This window comes from Callionymus lyra, chromosome 9 (assembly GCF_982586985.1).
Source record: "Callionymus lyra chromosome 9, fCalLyr1.hap1.1, whole genome shotgun sequence".
Taxonomy (NCBI): Eukaryota; Metazoa; Chordata; class Actinopteri; order Syngnathiformes; family Callionymidae; genus Callionymus; species Callionymus lyra.
In genome coordinates, this window is record NC_141826.1 from 1931113 (window position 1) to 1947292 (window position 16180).

Consider the following 16180-nt stretch of genomic DNA (forward strand, 5'->3'; position numbering starts at 1 on the left):
GAGAACCTCAACATCTTCATCTCTGCTGCCTCCAGCTCTGCTTCTTGCCTTTTCCTCAGTGTGACTGTCTCTAGACCATACAGCATCGCTGTCTTGTAGATCTTTCTTTTCATTCTGGTACTCTTTTATCACACATTACTCCTGACACTTTTCTCCACCCATTCCACCCAGCTGAACACGTTTCTTCGCCTCTTTTCCACAATCTCCACTGCCATTTTTTGGCAATTATGTTGTCTTTTGGGAACTTTGGGAATCCATTAACGATACCATCGTTATCCCATCTCCTGTTCTATCCTCCTGGCGCGAAAACAATCTACCATAGTTCGGTCTGTTTAGATAGATAAACTTTATTGATCTCATTCGGGAAATTGTTTTCCAGCTCACAGCAACACAGACGATAGATTCATAAAACAAGAAAAAAGAGCAATAAAAGAACAAGACAAATGACAGAAATCTAAGTATAAAGAACATAGATCAAAGAAAAATAACACAAAGACAAAGGATACAAAGATTAACATGGAATAGAATCCACTCCTGCCCCCAAACTCATAATTATACAATCCAATAGCACGAGGAATGAATGAGTCCCTGAGTCTATTAGTGCTGCATCTGGAGAGAAGCATGCATGCTCCATCTACTTTCTGCTCTTTCAGTGTTCAGAGGTTTCACACTGTTTCCTGCCAATATGCCAATGTTTTTTGATGATGTGTGACATCATCTCCAAGAGCATTACAGTGGCAGTATTGTCTGCAAGGGAAGGTTGGTTAGATACAACTCATGTTGACATGTAATAAAATTCCTTCATTGTTAAGAGAAAGAAAGGTCTCAACAAGGATTTTGAGCCTACAAACCGCTCGTCACTGCTGCCAGCCTCTTCCCTGCAGTCCTAGGACGTCCAGGTATCAGTCTCCTCATTGCCTCTGCATGGAACCTTCTCCCAGCTTGTTTTGCAGTTTTTTTCTCCTGGAAGCTCATACAGCTGTCCCATCACTCTGTCAGCGCCGTTGTCTCCCTCAGGCCCCAGATTAAAAACGCCAAAGGGGCCGCCAGGAAAAGTGGCTGGGCCCGTCTCTCAGGACTTATGTCAAAAATGTTTCAGTCTTCAGGTAATTTGCTTCAGTCTGTGTTTACTTCAAAGCAGCAGCAAATCGGAGGGACATAGGAAGGAATGATGGCAGGAAAATGATATTGGGTTGTGGTAGTGACAGATCTGCATTCTTCCGTATTGACATCTGAGCCAGGACCTTAAATCTGCCTGATAAAATGCATGTGTGTCGTTGGGCCACCGTCCAAAATGGAGCTTAGTTAAACAAATTGACTCAACTCCAAAAGAATGCTCCGTCTTCCTGCACAAATAAACTGGACACGTAAACGTTTGTCGCCGATCAAAATGCTGCGCCGCATTCCGAGGTCACGGGGAATACTCACTTTTGCGCAGTAGCCGCTTCCCTCGCCAAACACATACTAAAGCGTTGTCTCAGAACGATGATAAGATAGGCGATTAAACACTCAGAGATAAGACAGCTGGGTCAAAAATCTCAGCAAACGAGAGGTTACCAGAGCGGAGTCCATTATGACGTAATAATTGTCTTCTCTCCTCCTTATACAACAAGTCCCTTGGAGGTGGAGACTTCGGGGATTGATGACAGTGCTTAATAAACCCAATAATTGACTAATCACAGCAGAGTGGGTTATGGTTAACGAAATTTCATCTCAAAAAAAGGGTTTTCGGTGGGCGGGGCTTAACCATATTTCATTCCATATTCAATTAATAAAATGTGTTAATTAAGAAGAGAGAGTTTAGTACAAACAGACACATACTAGTGAGTATAAAGAGACACTTCAATCAACACATAAGGTGACCATTAAATAATATTTAAATTCAACACATACATATTTTATAAACTGTATATAGTTTAGGCTGAGGAACAGGATCCATTGATGGTCGCACTAGTGGGACTACGTTTTCGTCCAGAAAACTCCTCTACAAAAAGTAATTCTACAAAGTCCAACTTTTTTAAGCCATCCACCACCAAGACATTGACCACTTTAGATCGAGGCTCCTGCCAGTGGTCCATGAATATCTTTTGAAAAACAAATGTCTTTCTAATAACCAGAAAATATGTGCTACAGGGTGGTGATAGGAGTTATTCAGGATTTTTATATCTGTAATAAAATAAAAAATCGTATTGTATCACAGGCATAATTTTAGAATAATGTTAATGTAAATTCAGTTAAAATTTACTTTTTAAGGATTTTATTTTTATGTTAATTCTAAGGAGGACAAAATAGGATGATTTATATGCAATTATATATATCAAGTTTGACTGTAAAATTTCAGTTTTTAATAATTTTCAAAATACATTTGGAAATTGTCTCAAGCTTGTGAAAAGTTCAGATTCAATTAGAAGTCAATGTTCCATTAAAACCTCTCAGTGAGGCGATGATGGTTCAAAACTTGTAGGGTCCTGGCGTCCTGTCCTGGTGCGTCACAACACACCTGTATGTCCGGTGTGTGTGAGCCACATACCTGTTGACTCCTCCTGCAGTGTTTTCAAGTGTGCACATGTGTGATGATACTATTTGACATCATTCCCGTCTCAGCATTGGGACTTTGAATTGTAGCAACACGAAGGAATTCACAGATCCTCAGCGGGCCATGACAGACCTGTGACACCTCGCACCACCTTCACATCAGGAATGTGTCGGCCAACAAAACAGTGATTAAGGGGTGTAACACGATCAGCTCTAATCAGCACGTCCTGGACCCTTTCTGCTACTGTCAGGTCATCTCGGGGTGATCTCTTTGCCTACTCATTATGAGCACAGAGTTCTCTGCTTTCATAAGTCCAATATTTGAGGAATCAGGCTACCGATGAAGAGTGCGCCCTCTCATTTGTCTGACAAAGAACAATGGCCACCTCAGAGCGGATGGCACACACAAGATGTTTGGGGGGGGATAACTATTATCTAAAAACAAGTCCTATCATGTGATAAAACCCTTTTTACTGCAGCCAAATCTCTCCCTTGTTGAAAATATTTAGAGATGATCTGATAAAAAAAAAAAGTGTGTGGAGCAATTGTGTGCGGTTGGAGGTACGAAGATGAGAAGGATGGAGCCCTCTCTTCTCACTGATTCTTTTTAAAGTTAAAATGACATCACCTTTCATTATCGCTCGTGTGAGAGGTCAGAGAGGGTTACTGAGCGCAACACAGCCGGGAAATCTAAGACAGTGCTGCCTCCTGCTGGCCAACTGAACAAAAGATGCCAAAATGAAGACCTTCATTTTAATTAAACTTCAAGAGGGTTTTGACTGAAGTGGTTTTAAAGAACGGAAAGGGCCGAAGGTTCGGGAAATTATATAGAATTACAGTGTGCAAACAATAAATAACAACAAACACATGTCTGAATTGTGCTGACACATCACGGATTATAATTTAAAAAAAAACAATCAATCAAAACTAAAATTGTATCACATTTAAATGACACAAGCCGTCGATAGATGAATTACTTGCTCACTTTGTGGCAGACGCCTGTGTCGATGACAAATTTTGGGCACTAGATGGCGTTGTAGTCACCCACGACACCCACGTTAACGCACAACATCAACTTCATATAGTTGTGCCTGTGAAGCCAAGATTAGATTAAAAAATGTTTAAAAAAAGATTTAATAAAAACAAAAGAAAAAAAATACGCTAATGTAAGTTTGACTAGTTTAGTAGATAAAATGTTAGTTCAGCTGTCCAAAACGCAACATAATAATAAAGAATAAATGTATACGTTTAGTTTAAGAGTTTTTAACATTGAAATCTGTGATCTCATAGTCATGATGTTACATATTTCTTATACCCAGATGGGTTCTTAACCTTGGTTAACACAAAGAACAAAGAACATGTTTATGTGTATGAGATGTGTTGTGTGAATGTTATAAGCAGGACACGAGCGAGATGCTTGCCAAAGCAGAGTCGTATCAGTTTGACTTGACCATGAACTAGACTAAACAGACGCACTCTCACAGATCACATGAGGCTGTTTGCAGCTTTGTCTTGACTCTGAGATTTTCCCATAACCTTCAGCACCAAAAATATCATTTGAAAAATAATCAGAATGGATCCCTATCTCTTCTTATTTGAACCAGCTCCACCCATCATCATCATTTAACATCTGCAAGAAGCTCCTATGCATGTTCTACCAGTCTGTGGTGGCCAGTGTCCTGTTCTATGCTGTTGTGTGTTGGGGTGGGATTGTGCCCAAGAGGAGTGTCAACAGGTTGGACAGACTGATCAGAAGGGCTGGTTCTGTGGTTGGCATGAAGCTGGACTCACTGGTGACAGTTGCTGAGAGGAGATCAATGGACAAACTACTGTCCATCATGGATGATGACAGTCATCCTCTCAGCACTGTCATCAGTGAGCAGAGAAGCAGAATGAGAGCATGAATGCTCCTTCCCAGGTGCAAAACAAATAGACTCAAGGACACATTCATTCCTCGGGCTATTAAATTGTACAATTCTGAGTTCGGGGGCAGGAGTGGAGCGAAACTATGAGAATGTTCTGTTCCATGTTAATCTTTGTGTCCTTTGTCTTTGTTATTCTTCTTTAATCTATGTTCATTATCTTTATCTTTAGACTTAGATTGTATCATCTTGTTCTTTCTCTTTATTTCTCTTTGTTATTGTTCTTATTTTATTTTTGATTTATTGTTTATGAAAAATTGCTGTATTTGCTGTGGCTAGTTGGAAAAAATAAAACATTCCCGAAGGAGACCTCCTGAGGGGTCAATAAAGTTCTACCTACCTACATACCAACATGCTAATACAAAAAGCCTACATTTATTAAAGTGTTGATAATTCTGAATAACAAAGTCATAATTATTCTGACACCGTGGTGTCAAACTCAAACACATAAGGAGAAAATATAGTTTGTCATTATCAAATGTGGAATATTGAACAACTGTAGAGATCGAAATGTCGCCGATGTAGTTTTTGGTGCAGAGATAAGTACATAAATGAACAGTTTCAACCTTGTTTAACAACACGCTCGACTTTTCTTCAGTGCTTCTTCCATCCTGCTCCATGTTTTTGCTCATGATTTGTATAGTTTGCTGTGTTGTTGTATTGCTGTCTTTTCCAGGACTCATGACTAGTTTCATTCCATTCAGTCATTTTCAAATCACATATCGAGGTCTGGTTGATACAGGGAGTAGAAGACCTTGTCGTCAGTCTCTAAATTATTTTTAGAAAAAATGTTCTAACTCATTATTTAATCAGTTTTATTACAAGACAAATATAAAATATAGACTATTATTTACACTGTACAGGGTTTGATAACATGTCTCTTTTAAAACCAGGGTCTCCACATCGGAAGAGGGTTCAACGGGACCTCCCTCCGGGCTGGGAGAGGGGGGGGTCGAAGCGAGGTGACGGGGTGCGAGACCGTGGCAAGGTGGCCGTGGACAGGAAGTGTGGAGAAGGAGGCGCTGGTGGAGAGAGGCGACAGGCTGGGGGGGAAGGAGAAGTGACAGGCAAATGACGGGAAAGTGGGAGAGAACGCCGAGAAGGAGGGCGAGAACCAGGGGGACGTGGGGGGTGTCAGGGTGTCGTGGCTGGGCGTGGAGCACATCAGAGGCTGAGGCGGCGTGTGGGTCAGCACCAGCGACTTGTCTTTGCTCTCAGATGTGCTAATAAGGTCCAGAGATGCTTCAGGGGCTCGGGTTTGGGTCTGTAGACTCTCCATGTGGTTCCTAAGGCCGTCCAGCAGCCCGGTCCTCTGAGCCGGACTGATCTTGTTCATGTAGCTGATCATCTGAGCCACGCACTGCTGGAACCCGGCACCCTCCATGTTCAGGTGAGAAGGAGGTTCTGGGAGGGGAAGGCATCCAGAACAGTCTAAAACGAAAAAATAAGAGGTCAGAGGCTGAACTTGTTAGAAAACCGTCAAACCGTGACGGTCCACTGACCTCTGGCCGAGTCCTTCCCCTCAGTCCACTTGTGAAGATGCTCCACAGCCAAGTCCAGGATCTCAGCCTTCTCTAGTTTAGGATTTTGCAGCCGCTGATGAGGATAATTGTTGACAGAGAATCTTTTTAAAAAAACATTCTCGAACAGAATGAGGTGAAGGAATGGGTTCTGGACTCACTGGATCTGAGGTACTGTTCAACAACAAAGTTCTCAGTTCTGCAAGACTTTTGTTGATTCGGTCTCGCCTCTTCTTCTCCACCAACGGCTTCAGAACCTACAGACAGACAGCTTCATATTAGCATGCACGCCTCAAATAAACACATGGAACTGATGCATGGTTTTCACTTAAATACTCAATAGCTTGGTCCTTTAAAGAATTGGAGACAAATTAGGATTTATTTTACTGCACTAGCGTCTAGGAGGTATGTATACATTTACCAGAAGCATTTTAAACAAAAATATAAGATGATACATTGATACAATTAAAAGATATAATGAATAAAATTATTATTATTATTATAAATTATTGCATTTAACGCCACCGTCTAAATGTAATACATTATTGATACATGTGTATTAGTGTACAGAAATACTCCTTTAATAATGCTTTGTTTGATATATAATATAAAATATATCTTCTTTTTTTTCAAACAATAAATCATACTTAAAAGAAATATAAAAACAAGTTTGTTTATTTAATTTGAGAATTATTATTTATAGCCACGTTTAAGATATAAACTTTTTAGAAGAAAAAACTGGTATATATATTTCATATATATTCAGTAATAAGTTAATTCAAAAATGAAAAGTATCGGAATATTTGAATTAAGAATTAAATGTGTTTTCATTCAATCTATTTTGTGTTGTTAGTTTAACAGTTAGCAGGTAAATTAATTTGAATGGTATTGAAGTAAAACTAAAGTTCTTTCTCACCCTTTTCCTGCCGCGGCTGTCCTCCATCAGTGGTTGTTGTAGGCTCTTGGTCATCTCTGGTCCTGACGTCTGAGTTTGCTGAGGCAGAAGAAACTTTCAGACCCGCGGGCGACAATTTATAAAAGTCCTCCCTGGCTCGCTGATTGGCTGACAGGTGTCGATGACGTCACATGTTTGTTTGTAATTGCGTAATTTCGGTCTTAAGCGATACTAAAGCAATCTCTTTGCTTTATTACTTCATGTTCAAACAAAGGCGCGCAAATTGATTTATTTTAACCGCGAATACTCAACTTTGTTACGTATTAGTTTTATTATGACGTCATCAGCAACAGCCTTTGCGTTTGGATTTAGAGTCAGAAACTTATTTTGAGGTGGCAGGACCATATAAATGAGTAAATAAAATAACACACAACATGTTAATTTCTCAATGAAGAAAATCAGACGGACTTAGGAGAGAAAAGTTTTCTCGTGGGAAAGGGAAGTGCGAACACGAGCAGCTTTTATGACGTGTGAGACGTCGTCACGTGACCGACCAAACGAACGTCCAGGCACATGTCTGTCCGGGTCGAACCCGCTCCACGCGGGTGTGAGTCCTCGGCATGCGTGGGAACCGTGGACAAACGGGACGTGGTTCCGCGTGGACAAGTGTCGTGGTGATCATCACACCCGGGTGAGGAGTGTGCTGCTGCTGTGGGGTCACACCCGTGGACACACGCTCCAGAGGGTCAGCTGGCCGACACACACTCAGGGGGGAGACAGGGAGGATGGGGAGGGGGACGACAAAAGATGTTTTAGTCCAATTGCTTTCTATCAAGGACTCAGTGGAGCGCGTTATTGAGGTTATTGAGTGGGCGTCACACACACACACTTGCAACAATCACGCTCCATCATCACATGCACGAGGTTGCCATGACCACCATCTAATCGCCTCTTTCTAGATTTAAAAACGGAAGTTGCATGGCTTGAATGGCCAGATCCTCTCTGAGGGATCCGTGATCCGATCATCCGGGTGTTATCTCCACACTTGAGCCCATTACAGGGATCAGCGCGGATCAGGGGTTCAGTGGAAGTAAAGGGGATCACACACACCCCGAGGAATGCATCCCATCTTTATTGGACTTTTTTGAAATAAGAGTTGTTTGTGGAGAAATACTGGGATCCACGAGTGTCCTCGTGTGGGATTTGGGGGCTGTTACTCTTTAACACCTTGACCCACAACACGAGGTGTGAAGGCAGTGATTGGCGTGTGCGCGTGTTTGCAGGGGGTGGGTTGTGTTTACAGTAGGACACATGAGTTCAACTAATTTAATAAGTGACTCGATGATTCATTGAATTAGAGGACTCTGGTAAAATAAAGTAGCAGGATGGTGTCAAATATTACAAAATCCCCTCGTTTTCTTCTCACCCTCATGTCGATTAAGAGTTGGCTTTATTTTCTATAAGTAATCTGTTTCTTTTTAAAGTTACAGGCCAAAATGTATGCCCATTTGAATGAAGCGAATAATGCTCTGGGGACTTCATCTTTACTTCCTCCAAAAAAGTATACACTTAAAAACATCCAAACACCTCCAAACTGCTTGACTGTAATGTCCACCTTGTATTGAAGCATCGACAAAATGAATTGACGTGTAATTAAATACGATTTTGATTGTTTATGTAAGTCACCTCAATCCCATTGTTATCCAGCTTGAGTTTTAATGTTCCCTGAGTAAAAGAGCTTTTAAATAACTGTCAACATGCATGTAACATGTTCTGATGTAAAGGAAACTAAAAGATCTCACAAAAAAAACTGTGCCTACCAGAAAAATTGAGTTAATTCTAAATTGGTTAAGATCAGGGGATCACACCTTACATAGCTATGTGTTTGTTTGTTAGCTGAAGCTTTTAAGTTTAGTTTAACGTTGAAATTAAGGTAATAGTATCCAGCTGTAGCAAGCATGTGCCAGAAATATATATGTATTGGAAGAGGTCGTTCATTTGACCCAGAGACTACATAAGGGATACCACAAATACGTTTGTTTTTGGCCACCGGGTCACCTTGACCCAGAGAACGCACAAGGATTAGGTGATATACATAATAAAAATAGAGATGTTGGGCCAATTGACAAAGCGGTGAAGTACTAAAACACTGGTTACTATTATGGAGTTAAATCAGGGTCGACATTTTGAATCTGAAAAGTTTTGACTGAAAAATAAACGTTTTATTTAATACATACACTAAATTTCAAATGTTCGATTACATTTCTGACTCTTGGAAAACATTCATAATCCTAAAGAAACATTTCTTAGTCCAAAACTATTTTGGGGGTTGACTGAACAGAGGGATTTAAAGTCTGAATAGAAAGCCAGCTCAAAGGCAGTTCACTGAACCAAAACAACCGTTCACACCTGTTGAATGTACGCGGGTCTGGAATGTGAGACCAGAGCAGCCAGTGAAAACCACTCTCTTGGTTCTGACGTGATGAAGAGACTTAAAGTGGTTTCCCATTGAATCGTTGTGATCATATTCTCATTCTTGTTCGAGGAGTCTGCACCTCACTGGATGTAGCTTCTGTGTGTAACATCTTCACTTGACTAGTCTGTACATAGACACTCAATATAACTAATTAAAAAAGGAAACCAAGCTCACATACTTCAATGTATAACATAATATTCCTCTTAAACTCTGGTAGCAGTCATTGAGGCATTTATATAATTTCTGTTCTGTTGCCTATTACTTACTTAAAGGATTTTTATTTTGAAATATGTTATTTTTCCTTTCTGAAGTAACATTGGCATGTGACTCTTGACACATTGACTGTTGTTTCGGTTTACTAAAAATGAAGGATGTTAACTAGTGAAAATGAGTGAAACACATATTCAATGAGACCATCTTGTTGTGCTAAACCAGTCCAAAGCTCTTGCTGATTCAGCGTTGTGGTAAGATAATAAAACGAAAATTCATACCAAAACAAATAATTCAATGTATTGTGGAGAAGTGAGTGAATATTGTCTGCTCTGCAGTTTGAATCCAATCAATCAACTGAGCCTGCAAACAAAAGCTGTTCCTGAAGTGAGCCGACACCATGACACCAACGATCCTAATTCCATGAATGACGGGGAGGAGGAGGAGGGCGGGTCCTGAGGGTTAAATACCAGCACTCAGGTGAGCCATCAACACTCACCTGGACTCAAGCAGCCATGAAAGCTCTCAGCTCCCCACAGTCTCCCAGGATGAAGAGGGTAAGAAGAAGAAGAGAAAAGCAGTTCAGTGCTGGCTCAGGAGTTTTCCAGGTCTAAAGTGTTTGTGTTCACAGAATTTGAAAACATCCAAACCTGTAATGGAGAAGCGCAGACGAGAGCGGATCAACCACAGCCTGGAGACGCTGAGACTGCTGATGCTGCAGAGCACCAAAAATGAGGTAAACACAAATTATTTTCCTTTTTTTACTTGACCAAATACATTTCTGTCGACTCTCTGGGTGTAAATCACATGATATTGAAGGCAAATTATGTGTGACAATTTTCTATAACTAATGATTTGTGAAGTCTTGTGGGATTATATTAGTTTGCTTTGTTTATCTACTGTAAGCACGGTAAACTGTTAGTGACTTCAGTATATCTCAGACAACTAATTAACAATATCTTGCCTGCTCTGTACAGAGGATGAAGAACCCAAAAGTGGAGAAGGCTGAGATCCTTGAAAGTGTAATCCACTTCCTGAAAGCAGACCAGAACCAGCAGGCCAATCGGTCGGTCCATCCAGAGGACATGACCTCCTGTCTGCTCCGCATCAGCCACTTCATCAACAGCGAGGCACCATCGCCGCCTCCCCGGCTCACCCAGAGCAGTCCATCACATCCTTCCTACCAGGAATACCCTCAGCACCATGACACCTACTTCCCTCTGGACTCCAAGTCTCCTGCTGTGACCTCCACAGAGTCCGTGTGGAGACCCTGGCCTCAGTGACACTTGGCAGACCCTTGTACAGCTCGCACACGTGTATATATGTATTTTATTACCACCCTTTGTACAGCACAGATTCTATATTTTTCTTTTTTTTGAGTCCATGTCCTGTTTTTTTATGGACTAGTTTCTTCTTTTTTTGTTCTGAAACTATCAGATCGTTAATGCTCTTGATGCAATAAAGTACAATGTGGCTACTACACTTCATTGATGTGTTTTAGGGTGTGACACTCAGACCGTTAGCAGCTCATCGAAGTAGATGTCTATTTAAATGCTGAGCATTTTCAATCATTGCGACACACTGGTCACAAATACACACTCATCTGAACTGATCCACTCTGGAATTGGTGGCAAGTAACAAGCGTCGGCAAGTGCTTGCTTGTGTGCTCATTCCACGTTAAAATTATGATTATATCGTCACAATTGTCACATTTACAACCGTTGTAATTGTTTCTCATCATTCCTTAAGTCAGGGAGTGAAAATTACATTTTAGATTTGATGTACAAATTAAGGGATTTTAAACAGAGTTCTTATGATAAAGAATAAATGAATCCCACAACTGCTGCTAATAATAATTAATAATAATATTTTAAGTAAATGTTATTGACCTTCAAGCTGAATCTGTACATAAAACAAGGTTTACTTATAATATCAATTAAAAAAAACGCAAAGATCACTGAAAACATTAAACAGTAAGTAAGTAAATTTTATTTGTATAGCGCTTTCCCAGACCAGGGTCACAAAGCGCTTAAACAATCAAAACAATATTCAATAAAGTATATATTTTAAAGATCAAGATAAAACTGATAACACAACAGGAGTTCCAGGAAATCAAGGAAAAGCCTGAACAAATATAAACGTTTCTTAAAGGAGTCAGTAGATCCATCAAGCGCAAAGAGAGATAAATACGTAAAATGTACAATATTTGCAAAGACGCCCCTAATTATTTGTATTCAGTTTATTTTTAAGTGCCTTCAAAAAGTAAGTAATTAAGTATATTATATCTATACCAGGGTCACAAAGCGCCTAAAAAAATCAAAACAATACTCAATAAAATATATACTTAAAAGATCAAGATAACACCGATAACACAGGAGTTCCAGAAAATCAAGGAAAAGCCTGAACAAATAAAAATGTCTTAGATAGCTATGAGCTAGTAAAAATATCTCATAGCTTATATATATAGCTTATAGCTCACTGTACAGTGTTTCGCTTCTTGCTCTTTGTTGAATTGCTGGGATCTATTTTTCCTTAATCCACTATAGTCTTACTTCAACTGTATAGGGTCTTGAGATAACTTTGTTATGATAAGACGCTTTAAATAAAATTGAATTGAATTGAAGAGGTTTCTTGAAGGAGTCAGTAAATTAGCTAAATTATAAATAAAGTAAAAGAGTAACGGAGCAGTATTGGTACAGAAACGATTCATATCAAATATAAGCAATTGCGTACATAATTTGTGTGTGTTCATAAATGTATCTTTGGTGTTTCCACTGAGGGACAGTCGTCGTGAAGGACGTTGGAAGTGTGGATGATGTGTGAATGGTCGTGTGCTCGGAGCTTCCAGACACTCATCCTCATCATTGTGTTGCTAATGTGCGCACTTCTGCGGGAACACAACACAAATCATACCGCGGGGGGAAAAATGTGGGTTTCGCCAAAAGCGCTTCTGTGACGTCATCGTCCAATAGTTTTACTCCCACCGATCCAAGCCTGGTCTGTTTCCAGGGGTTTAAAAGATGCTACGGGGGGCGAAATTAGTTCGAGATCACTCCCTGCTGGTCGATACTGCGTCCCTGAGTCAGAAGCCTACAAGACAGATGTTGGGAAATAGTTGTACATTCGCCTGGACGAATATATAATACAAGTCAGCTTCCCACCTTCCTCTGTACTATCGGGGCCTCGTTCACAATGTTCACAAGTGAGGAGAAGATTGAAATACAGGTAGTTGGTTTAAACATCCAGGAGGTTTGGTTAAGAATCAACATGAACTGGTCAGGTTAGGGCAGTCAGAAACTCATGTGTTCACAATAGTGCCTCCCTGTGGTCAGTCATTTATCAACGTAGACTGATCGTGGAAAAAAACATTTTTATTACTTTACAAGAGGCAAATAACAAATTTGCAAATGAAAACAAACAAGTCGACTCAGTGTTGTTGTCACTGAACAGTTATCTATTCACTGTGTTCTCGCTAGTGTGTTTATCAGACTTTCCCACCAGAAAGTCCCTCAGCTTTCTGATACTCCTGCTGTAAACTGGACAAGACTTCCCGCTGCTTCTCAGACTTCTCCTCCAAGTCTTTCAGGGTGGCTTCATACCTCTGACTGAAAGACAGAAAGAACAAAAAAAAGAAAATCACATTATACGACGACATATTGATAAACCTAACTGGATCAACTTGAAACATTTAAAAGGAATCAATACAATACTTATACATATTTTGAAGCTGATCTGCTTTTGTTGAATTTTGTTGAGGTGTGACATGAAAGATGAAAAACTACAGTTGTCTAAGTATAGTCAATGGTTCTCGACCAGTCGCTAAAATGTTTGAAGTGGCACTATAGAACACTTTAGCACAACTTTTTTCATACTTTTAATTTGATCTAATTTCTTGCCGTGTATTTTCCAACAGCAATATAATGCATGTTTGATAATACACACAATGCTTTTAGCTGGACATATTTTTACTTAAAATCTGGGAATTAACTATCCTGATTTTAACTTGATATCACAAAAGACATTTTCAATTCAACAAGGGGTTAGGTGATTCACATTACACAAATGATCTCTTTAGTCTTCCCCACACACTTTTTATGTTTCCACTTACTTAATTCTCAGTGGCACAGGAACAAACATCCTTCATTCTAGCCACACCAACATACAATTTTCTTTTACACTCACATCTCGCCATTGATGTACTCCAGCCTCTTGGCCACTGTTGCTTTAGCTTCTTCCAGATCCTGCTTCACTAAGACTGGACCGATGAGCTTGAACACCTTGTTAGAACTATCCACCAGGTCCAGTTCCTGTGATCAGAACATTATATTTAGAGAAGAACACTCATGGCTCGAGGAACAGTGACAGTTACCTCTTTTACAATGTTGTTGTCAGCCAGCTGTGCCTCGAGCTTCTGTCTCACTGACATGTTCTTTTTGACATCTAGAAAACAATGCAGATAGGTTAAAAACATTAAAATACATTTTATTTAAAAAACAATTGACTCAATATGACCAGTATCCGACACAGATAGAAGCATGTTAAGGCTAGCTAGTTAGCCGGTTGCTACATACCCCTCTGCATCAACGTATACTTTTCCACCTCCGCCTTCAACTTCTTCTGGATGGCATCTGCCATGTTTGTGTTAGCCAAAGCTAGAACTACCTGTTCACACAAATGTTTCTAAGATTTAGAATATGATTTGTAAGAACCAATATCGAGATAAATTTAGCACATGATAGCTCGGGGAGGGACCGGAAAGGCTTGGCGTTGAGCGGAAGTCTACTATTCCTGGCGAGGAAGTTTTTAGAAATGATTGAACATTTAAGTTAAACTTTAGAAAATTGCTAATATGAACTCTTAAATGTAAGTTGTTTCTTAAGAGTGAAAAACGTTTTTAAAAAAGGAAAAAATAAAAATAGCACGATGCATAAGAAAAATACAAATGTATGTTGATTCTTCATTTACATAGATACAACATATATTAGAGTATAAACGAAATGTGTTAAACATTTCAATAATTATTTAAACAAGAAATAATTTTATTTATTTTTTTGCCAACGTAATGATTGCGGTGTTTTGCGACAGTTTTACGACACTGCACAGCTCCAGTGGTCGCCCAGCTTGAAGATGGCTTCGTCGTTCTGGAAAGGTGTTGTTGGCATTGGACTGTTCGCGTTAGCCCACGCAGCCTTCTCTGCGGCACAACGTGAGTCCCAAAGCTTTGCTTAAAGCCAAATATATCGGTGTTTGAAATGTGGTTTGGGTCGGTCCCACCGGTCTCAGGCGTTCGTAGACGACAGTTGGGGCCTGGGCGTCAGGATGCTAACACCGCTAGCGCAGTTTAGCTCGTCACCCAAATCCTGCTCGACTCATTGAAATGTTTCTGACATTTTTTTTCCATCAGATCGAGCTTATATGCGACTGACGGAGAAGGAAAACGAAACTCTGCCAATCGATGTACGAAACTAAATCTTATTTTTCATTTCTACTGGTTTGCTTTCTCTGTTTGATGTCCTCTCCTCTCTTCCACCTGCAGATTGTACTACAGACGTTATTATCCTTTATAATGACCTGCTACGGAATCGTGCACATCGCTGGGGAGTTTAAAGACATGGATGCTTCGTCAGAGCTCAAAAACAAGTGTGTATATCTTCAGATCTATTTAATTTATGTGCTGTATTGAATGTTTTTGGTAATTTGATCACATTCATTTTGTACGTGCATTAAATTGAAAAAAAATGTTTTCTTAAGTATTTCATTCATTTACAGAACCTTCGACACACTGAGGAATCATCCGTCGTTTTATCTCTTCAACCATCGAGGCCGTGTGCTTTTCCGTGCGACGGAAGAGGAAACCACCTCCGAACGCAACCAACAAGCTCTCCTCAACCCCCTACGACTACGCAAGCTGGAGCATTTGCATTGAGACTGGCCTTCCTTCCTCCTTTCTCTCACCTCAATAACACCAACAATGTTTTTGTTTAACTTCCTGGAACTATGTAACATTTGTACATAAACTAACATCACTGTCCCGAGTGTGCCAACCTCTACCGTGTTCGTGAAGATCTGGCTGTGCTTCACGTCGATGGGTCGCAACCTCCACTGACTCCTGAACTGAACTGGGATGTTGCTGACCTTTGTACCTTACGATGTTTCCAAGAGGAGCGTCCCACTCGTCATTTCACATTTACCATATTTTAGATTCCTGCAGTTGTTTTCTACAAAACGTAAAGGCTTTATTTCTACGGCGAGTCTCTGGAAGCTTGTCTGAACATTCATGTGTAAAATAAACTGGTGAGATGACATCATGATGAAACTGTAACACTGGCCAAGTAGACATTTATGGTACATTTACTTTGTTTGTCAAGGTTTAATTTAATTAATAAAAGCTTACTGATTTTACCAGTTTGTTAATAAGTGTTGCCTATTAAATGTACCGAAGTGCTTTCATGTTTGTTTTTTACCATATCTCTGGAATGAGCAAGTGTACAAATATCCCATAGAAGGAGCCATCTTGTCTATATAATTCCATTTAAATACATTTTACTTTAAGATAATTAATATCCGAATATTTTCTTTTTAAGAAGTATAATACTAACTTTATAGATTTAAATTAATTAAA

At 39.9% G+C, this 16180-nt stretch overlaps 4 protein-coding genes across 5 annotated transcripts; 2 read left to right on the forward strand and 2 right to left on the reverse strand.

Annotated features, from left to right (window-relative positions):
- Window positions 1-5255: 5255 nt before the first annotated feature.
- her11 (hairy-related 11) lies at window positions 5256-6961 on the reverse strand. The gene is made up of 4 exons (XM_087799223.1): window positions 6894-6961; window positions 6139-6234; window positions 5960-6053; window positions 5256-5888 (listed from the first exon to the last, which is right to left on the reverse strand). Exons 1-4 carry the CDS (start codon window positions 6945-6947, stop codon window positions 5341-5343), a joined length of 792 nt encoding a protein of 263 aa, XP_087655349.1. The 5' UTR covers window positions 6948-6961; the 3' UTR covers window positions 5256-5340.
- A 502-nt stretch (window positions 6962-7463) lies between these two features.
- her5 (hairy-related 5) lies at window positions 7464-11016 on the forward strand. 2 transcript variants are annotated; one of them, XM_087799235.1, is made up of 4 exons: window positions 7464-7617; window positions 9897-10115; window positions 10190-10294; window positions 10536-11016. In XM_087799235.1, the coding sequence occupies exons 2-4, from the start codon at window positions 10074-10076 to the stop codon at window positions 10839-10841; spliced, it is 453 nt and encodes a 150-aa protein (XP_087655361.1). In that variant the 5' UTR covers window positions 7464-7617; window positions 9897-10073; the 3' UTR covers window positions 10842-11016. The 2 variants fall into 2 exon arrangements, with proteins under 2 accessions (XP_087655361.1, XP_087655362.1); XM_087799236.1 differs by having other exon boundaries at window positions 7464-7563.
- A 1895-nt stretch (window positions 11017-12911) lies between these two features.
- pfdn6 (prefoldin subunit 6) lies at window positions 12912-14323 on the reverse strand. The gene is made up of 4 exons (XM_087799006.1): window positions 14130-14323; window positions 13928-13998; window positions 13741-13865; window positions 12912-13163 (listed from the first exon to the last, which is right to left on the reverse strand). The coding sequence occupies exons 1-4, from the start codon at window positions 14191-14193 to the stop codon at window positions 13043-13045; spliced, it is 381 nt and encodes a 126-aa protein (XP_087655132.1). The 5' UTR covers window positions 14194-14323; the 3' UTR covers window positions 12912-13042.
- A 319-nt stretch (window positions 14324-14642) lies between these two features.
- Window positions 14643-15960, forward strand: mmgt1 (membrane magnesium transporter 1). Its single transcript, XM_087799111.1, has 4 exons — window positions 14643-14764; window positions 14963-15015; window positions 15095-15198; window positions 15328-15960. The coding sequence occupies exons 1-4, from the start codon at window positions 14686-14688 to the stop codon at window positions 15482-15484; spliced, it is 393 nt and encodes a 130-aa protein (XP_087655237.1). The 5' UTR covers window positions 14643-14685; the 3' UTR covers window positions 15485-15960.
- The last annotated feature ends 220 nt before the right edge of the window (window positions 15961-16180 follow it).